We start from the raw sequence: 8,026 nt of genomic DNA, 5'->3' as shown, positions 1-8,026 counted from the left end.
CCCCCAGGCGTTCCTGACATGGGTAGGTGAGGTGCAGCTCAGAGTTACAGCTGTCCTTTCTGATGTCCAGCCTCGAAAGGAAATATACATGTCAATATCGCAAAGACCCCATGTGGCACACATGGGGAAGGAGACGTACTCTGCTCTCATATCTTCTTCACAAAAGAAGGCCACACGATGGTCTAGGACTGAGGGAATGCAGAGTGTCATAAGGAGATGTGTATCCATCACCAAAAGAGCTAAAGAGGACAGAAACACAGACCGGCTGGCCTAAGACATCCAAGGCATTGTGGGCGTGCAGTTTAGCTCATCCAGTCCCATTTGGGCACCCTCCCTCCTAAAGCCTCCCCAAGGGTCGAGTTAGGCAGCATGCCCATTGATTCCTTTTTTGAGCACATACTCCTTTGAAGCTTGGTTTTGGCATTTTACCTGGCATCCAGGCCCTGTTGCACATGGGTTCTGAAAACTGGGACATTATCTCCAGTTTACAGAATTCCTGCAAGTGTTCCTGCGATTGATTTACACACACGCTGTCCCTACACCCCATGCCCTGTGCACCACAGGTACCAGTACCCTGACCACGCCCCTTCACTCCTGACACCAGCTGCTCTATGCACTCCCACTCACTCTCACGGGCCCCTGAGGCCCCCAGGGAGTCACCAGCACACACCACTCTCACTGTCTGGGAGAGGGGGCTGGGGTGTTGGAAACTTTAATCAAGCAGGGACGGTTAACAGCTGCAGGGACACCCTAGGAAAGAGTGAGCCTTCAAAAGGATATACTTACGGACTCTGTCCCCATGACCTTTTAAGACTTATGAAAATGACCTGTCATTTCCCGCCATGGAAAAAAACCACAGCCATCACATGCACCCTTCAGGCCCCAGAATCCTCCACGCTTAACCCTCCAGGCAGGCTTGGGCAGAGATGCTCGCTTCTCACAGACGCCCCAACAGACTGCAGAGACCTGGGGATGCGGGTGCATGCTTGCACACTCACACCCATGTGGATGTCTGCCTCTCCCCCCGACACGTTTCTCAGGTGACAAATGTGTTTTTCTGTGTCAGTGGGCACTTTTTCTGGGCAGGCTGGGTGACACTGTTGGGCCGAGCTCTCATCGGACCCAAAGGTCGATCACCCCTCCACACACCACTAACCGTACACTACGAGCTGCTAGCATGCGGGGAGGACCTCTTTCTCCTTCCTTTTTCCTCCCTGCAGCTGCGGGTTGGGGGAAGGGTTCTGAGGGGGAGGATGTCACCGACTCAGGGTGGGTTTTTCCCACCTCCATACCTTGTCTTGCCCCAGCCTCTTCTCACCCACAGTGAGCCCTTCGGGGGTCACATTCTGATAAAAAGAACTTTAGGGAGCCCTCTGCACCTCTGCTCAGCACGCACACCCTCCCCCCGTTTCCTCTCCTCCAACAGCCAGGCCTCTCAGTCCCTGGCCTTCCCCCACAAATGCCCCCTTTTTCACTGGGGCTGGGAGTAAAGGGACAGTTAGTTTCTGCTGTATAACAAAGTGAATCAGCTATACCTATACATATGTCCCCATATCTCCTCCCTCTTGCGTCTCCCTCCCTCCCACCCTCCCTATCCCACCCCTCTAGGTGGTCACAAAGCACCGAGCTGATCTCCCCGTGCTATGCGGCTGCTTCCCACTAGCTATCCATTTTACATCTGGTAGTGTATATATGTCCATGCCACTCTCTCACTTCGTCCCAGCTTACCCTTCCCCCTCCCCATGTCCTCAAGTCCATTCTCTACGTCCGCGTCTTTATTCCTGTCCTGCCCCTAGGTTCTTCAGAACCATTTTTTTTTTTTTTTAGATTCCATATATATGTGTTAGCATACGGTATTGGTTTTTCTCTTTCTGACTTACTTCACTCTGTATGACAGACTCTAGGTCCACCCGAGGGACTTGTTAACAAAAGAATTTTACTAGGAAAGTACAAGAGAAGCCAAAACCAAACCGAGAAGAAAGCAAAACCTTGGCTGGTCCAGAGTCTGCCCGCTCAGAACCCAGCCCTGCTCTTTGCCTCCCCTCTGAGAAGCTGCAGTCCATCTTCATCCCCATGTAAGTCCTTTGCTCATCTGCTCCCTGACCCCCAACAAGGTGCATGAATAGTTAGTGCTGAAGGTTTTTCCAGAGGCACACAAACTGTGGTGTCCCTCACCCTCACCCTCAGCCCGGTCTTTCCCAGAGCTTCTGCCTCTTGGACTCAGCTTGCTGGGTCTGGCTCAGATACTGGAACACAGGGGTCACGTCAGTCTGCCAGAAGGCAGGAGGATGGGACAAGGAAGAGGCTGACTGGCCACAGGTGTGATCATTAGGGCAACAAAGGTGGAGGAGGCCAGGGAAAGGCTGTGAAGCGAGAGTCTGGGGGGTGTTTATACAGGACAGTCAGTTTGGTCCCAGATGCTCTGCATCCTCCAAAACGTTGCCTCATTCCCAGGAAAGGCTTTGGACTGAGAACTTCTCTGTGTGTGGGATTCTCAGCATCTCTGTAGCACTACAGTAGAAGGGGAACCGGGTCCACCCTGAAAGCCCCCAAACTGATGGAGAGAAAAGTCCCACCAAATCAGGGACCCCCCCCCCTTTCTGGGAACTCATATCTACTGGGAACCTCAGGATGAGGAGGAGGTAGGGCTCCACACTAGGACCCCTCAATCTGATGGGGAGGATGAAGCCCCACCCTGGAGCAATGATTAGGGACATCCTCTTTGGTCAGTTGAGCACAAAAGAGCTCTGACTGCACATAGAAAGCCCGTGGACTGGGCAGCCAGGAAAGAAGCGTGGGGCAAATCAGGGTAGACGATGAGGGTGGGCGTTCAGAGCCCAGCACTGTCAAGGAGGAGCACAGGCAAGACACAGGGACAGGCCTGAGTATTGGTTCTGTGACACCCCACAGCCCTGAACCCCATGCTCTGGACCTCAGGTTCCCCTCCCCTGCCCCTCTGGCCGGGGCTCAGGGATGCCGTCTGCTTCACTGAACCCATCTGTCTGAGGCTGGGTCACATCTTCCTCTTTTGTGACTGGAAGTCACAGGGCAAAGCACTAAGCTGTGCAGTCACGGAGGGAACACAGAGCCTAAGAGTGTGAAGGGACAGAGGGGAGAGTGGCAAGAAAGCCTGGAGCTGGTGGAAGAGGAGGGAGGCGAGTGGGAGCAGAGGTGCTCAGGACCATGGCTGAGGCCATCACCTATGCAGACCTGCGATTTGTGAAGGCTCCCCTGAAGAAGAGCATCTCCAGCCGCCTAGGACAAGGTAAGGGAGGATAAGTTGTCTCCTTGATTCTGCATCTCCATCCTCCTTGAAGACCCCACTCCCACCCCAGAGACCCCAATCCTGACGCCACCTTTCCTCTCCTCTCCAGACCCAGAGGCTGATGAAGACGGAGAACTCACCTATGAGAATGTTCAAGTGCCCCCAGGCCCAGGAGGACCCTCAAGCTTGGCTTCCGCTGGATTAGGGGACAAAGCAGGTCTGGAGAGCCCAGGGGATGTGTGTTTATGGGGGACTGTGTCTTGCGCTGGGGAGTCCACAGCATTCTTGGGAGGACAATACCCTTGGAGAAAGGCTGGGGATTCTCAGGAAGAGAATGAGCACCAATTATGGGAGCTAAGGAAGAATAAAGCTCCCAGGGGGTAAGGTGGAGATCCCGGTGGGGAGCTAGGGCTCCACGGAGGGATCAGGGCAGCCCTGTTGAGGAGCTGAGCGCGAGTGGGAAATGAGGAGTCCCGGGAGAGAGAAGAGAGGGGAGGGGGGAGGGGGGAGAGCACTCCCGGGGAGAGGGTTTTGGCAGGCAGATGAGGGCCCCCAGAGTAAAAGATAAAGGGAGACCCAGGAGGGCGACAGAGGGTCCCCAGGGAAAGGATAAAGTAAGACCCAGGAGGGACACGAGAGTCCCAGGGGAGATACGGAACTCCGGAGAGCGCTAAGGGTGTCCCAGAGCAGTGGCAGAAGGCACCTTAGGACAGACTGGGGTCTCGGCGCGGTGGAGGGGGTGAGGGTGGGGAGAAGGGGTATTTCCTGGCTTTCCCACCTTCAAACTGGAGTCGATCCCTTCCGCAGGGGTCCAGTCGGAGCAGCCAACTGCCGCCTGGAGCCCCGTGACGTCACCAGCTGCCGGGCGGATTCTCCCCTGTAAGTACCCGGTCCTCCCCGCCCCGCGCGCGCCACCCGCTGCCCAGCTCGTCTCGGGCCAGCGAGTGGGGGCGGGGCGCGGCCTCGGGCTGGGCAGCCCTCCCCCGCCAGGCCCCCCCGGGGTGGTCGCGGAGTCAGGTGCTGGCACCGGTCCCCGCGGGAGGTGGTGCTGGGCCCCGCTGTGTGCAGGTCTGGCCCACGGATGGAGCCCGGGGCGCAGCCCTCCGGTCAGCCCGGGCAACCCCGTGACACCCTCCCCTGCCGCTTTCACCCTCATCCTTAGAGAGATCTTTCCGACGCATCGACCCAGATCCTCTGCCCCCTTCCCCCTTGCTATGGTCCCCATTCACGTACCCCCCTCTCCGGTCTCCGTCTGAGATTTAGTTCCCGGTCCTACCAGGTAGTGCCCCTCAGTCCTTACCGGTAACAATCCCCAGCCCTTATCCGGGAACACCTTACCTCCTCCACCTGCGGAAACTCTGCCGGACAGAAGCCACCACGCGTGCTCCAAGTCCTCTGCGGGATGCTCTTTCCCGTGAATGTCCTCCACCCACACCCCCTCAGTCTACCAACTTTCGTGGGGCTCACTGCCCCCCAACCCACTGTCTCCCTAAGGCCAAGCATCCTACAGGCAGTACCTCTTCCTGGGCCTGCTCCTCACCTGCCTGCTGTTAGGGGTGGCTGCCATCTGCCTGGGAGTGCACTGTGAGTATGGCTGCCCCCCATTTCCCATTTACCCCAGACAACATTCTCCCCCACTCTCCCCAACAGCTGCCCTGCCTCAGCAGGGCCCGGAATCACTACCACCACATCCTCAGCTTTCGTCTGGCTTCCAGCCAGGTCTGTTTCAGAATGCCGTGACTTCCTAAATTGTCCTCACCTAATCCAGTACCTCCTTAAGCTTTAGGCAGTCAGATCTTATGTTCCATTCCAGCCTGTTATGCAAAAAGTTGCAAGAAGCAGCAAAAGGACTGATGCTGAAGCCTCAGGGTACCAGAGCATGGCTGAAGATGTCCTCCAAATCTCTCTTTATGGCCAAACAGATTTCCAGGTGTCTCAGCAGCTCCAGCAGATGAACAGGGTTCTGGAAGCCACTAACAGCACCCTGAGGCAGCAGCTGCGCCTAAAGATAACCCAGCTGGGGCAGAGGGAAGAGGATTTGCAGGGGTCCAGGAGTGAGCTGGCCCAGAGTCAGGAAAGACTACAGGTGGAACAGAAGGTTGGCCAGGCTACCAAAGAGCAGTTGCAGGCCTGCCAGTCAGATGGGGAGAAGACAAAAGAGGACTTGAGAAATAAGGAGATACAAAGGATGAACTTGGAGCAGAGGCTGAGCAGCGTGCGGGACACACTGAAGCCCTTCTTCACATGCCCCTCACCAGGTATCTGCTCTGGGAAAGGGGAGATGGTAGGACCTGCCATGAAGGATGGATTGAAGCGAGGGGTCTATCTATCTATTAGGGAGACATTGAGTTGTTCAGGAAAGGGGTAATGAACCAGAGTGCTGGCTGACATGACCTGTGCAGCCTGGGCCAACAGGGTGAAGGACCTAGCTGCATACTGGTTTTAGGGAGGGCTCACCCAGCTCTAAGGCTGATCCTGTAGGGGAGAAGAGGGTGGCAGCCAGCAGTGCAAATGACACTGTCCAGAGCAGCAAACTCAGGGCTCACCTGGCTTGACATCAGTGTCAAGGATCTGGGAACCCCCTGAATTTGGATGTGAAATTGATTGTTTGCATGTTTTTCTAAAGAGAGGACCTGTAGCTTTAATTAATTCTCTCTACATCTGAGATTCCCCAAAAGATTAAGAATTACTGATGGATGAGGTACAGTCTGGGGCTGGAGCAAGGCAGCTGAAGCTCTCGCAATGAGGTGGGCAGGGGTGTTGTAGGACAGGGAATTAGGGTGGGATGCTCACCCCTTTTGAAAGGAGGAGTCCAGCCCGTGTGTGGGGATGAGGGAGGGGGACACATAGAAGGTCTGCCAAAGTTGGCTGAGGTTGAGGCAGGGTCCCCAGCCCAAGGGGACTGGAATGTCCATGGACTGGTTGTCTAGAGGTTAGGCTCTGTCTAGCTCAGGGGCATCTGGCTACTCCCCCAAGGCTTAAAACAGAGAGGTTATGTACAGACACCCCCAGCCCTCATTTCTTTAACCTTCTCATTCTCTACAAGCCTCAGTTCCATGACAGTGCTGCCCCCTCCTTCCCCACAGCGGAACCCTAGACCTCAGCATCCCAAACTGCTCTTCCGCTGAAAGGATGGCTTCGGGTCTTCACTCTGACCACAACTGGCCCTCTATAGGCTTTCCACACACTTCGTCAACCTCACAGAGGCCTCCAACCTGCTGGCTCCCCTGTTTCCTCCCTTCCCATCAGCCATCACCTGTCTTCACTTCTCTCTCTACCCATCTTGGATTTGGGGGCCCATCACTTCAGCCACCCCACTCACTCCTTGGCTCCATTGTCCTGGATGAATGCACATGCCTGCACCCAGGGGTGACAAGCTGTGCAGTCATTCTGCTTGGTGCCACAAATCTCTAGTCTCAACTTCAGCTGGGGCTCCAGCACTGCCTACCTGGCAAATCTGCAGTGGTCGGCTGGCTCTCTGTACCCTACTACCCTCTCTCTCACTCTCAGCAGATGCCCTACTCTGTCAGAGAGGAACACCCTCTATTTTTGATCAACAAGTCTATATGTCCATTTGCATTTTTCCCCAACTTCATGTCTTGGAAGGATAACTGCAACAGCTTGCTGAATGTTTTTCCTAAACATCCCCCCTCCAAATCCACTTTTCATGTTGCGGCCAGAGTAATCCTTTAAAAACAAAAATCTGATCATGTCATCCCAGTTAAGATCATGTCATTTCACTTAATTAATTACATCAAAAGTTATGGAATACATATGTCTAGCACTGTACCCAGGCACTTGGGATACAACCAGAGTACAAAATGCTTCAGTGTAAAACCCTACATTGACTTTCTCTTGCTCATAATATAAAACTAAAAAAATCCTCAACCTGGCCTCCAAGGCCCCTGCCTACCTTTCAGCATGCTGCTTATCCCCTCGCCCTCGTCCATTTGGTCACACCGACTTCTTTTTATTCCTTTAAGTTGCTGTTAGACAGTAACCTAAGGCGGTAGCTGGGTGGGGATGAGAAAACGTAGACAGAAGAGAGGGAGCTGGAGGAGAAGGAATGACTTTTGAGTGACGGAGGTAGGACAGATGGGACAAAGCAACGGAGGGAGGTGGGTTGGGATCAGGAGCACAGACTGGGGTGCGGGATGTTAAAGAAAGAGGGAGGTTTATTTCTGACAGATAGTCAGGAAAAGAGGAACAGAGAAGAGACAAATTTTGAGGTGGAGAGGAGGAAAATGGAGAGAGTTCACACGTCAAGTGTCTGACAGTTTCAGCAAAGCAGGCAGCAAGGTTGTCTACTTGTGAAAGTGTGGAGGGGAAGGTGGTGGCTAGCCGCTTAAGGAGTGTGGGAAAGTTTGAATATGCAGTGAGAAATGCTTTAGGGAGCCAATGAGATGAATGCGAGGCCTATTGAACACTTGTTTATCGGGGGCCCAGGTGAAGTTAGCCAAAATGAGGGAGTAAAGGGCAATTGTTCAGAAATTGGGGATAGTACCACCAGTACTTTTCAAATAAACCTCCTATATTTTAAGGAGTAAAGTTGTTGAATGTTAAAGGCTTTTACTAAGTATGCACAGATATGGCATTTCCAGGGGAGGCAAGAAAGAAAGATTGCAAAGATTAAGGACCAAAAGTCAGTGAAGGCACTGAGGTTCGGCCCCAGGGAACAATGTTAGCAACCAGATTGCTGAGTATTCACTTTCATTCCAAGTGTTGAGATCTCCCTCCTGGGTCTGGGCCGTGCTGTCACAC

General features: G+C 54.0%; 1 protein-coding gene across 1 annotated transcript in view; it reads left to right on the top strand.

The window, feature by feature from the left end:
* The first annotated feature begins 3,156 nt into the window (after positions 1-3,156).
* Positions 3,157-8,026, top strand: part of CD72 (CD72 molecule) — a 6,827-nt gene continuing 1,957 nt past the window's right edge. Inside the window, exons 1-5 of the mRNA XM_007456020.1 lie at positions 3,157-3,265; positions 3,375-3,482; positions 4,073-4,148; positions 4,776-4,849; positions 5,188-5,526. Of these exons, the coding sequence (XP_007456082.1) occupies positions 3,184-3,265; positions 3,375-3,482; positions 4,073-4,148; positions 4,776-4,849; positions 5,188-5,526 (679 nt within the window). The 5' untranslated portion in view covers positions 3,157-3,183. The remainder of the gene's footprint in view (positions 3,266-3,374; positions 3,483-4,072; positions 4,149-4,775; positions 4,850-5,187; positions 5,527-8,026) is intronic.

Source organism: Lipotes vexillifer, unplaced genomic scaffold, assembly GCF_000442215.2.
Source record: "Lipotes vexillifer unplaced genomic scaffold, Lipotes_vexillifer_v1.1 scaffold920, whole genome shotgun sequence".
NCBI lineage: Eukaryota > Metazoa > Chordata > Mammalia > Artiodactyla > Lipotidae > Lipotes > Lipotes vexillifer.
The sequence above is the reverse complement of the archived record's forward strand: the minus strand, read 5'-3'. Positions and strand labels throughout refer to the sequence as shown.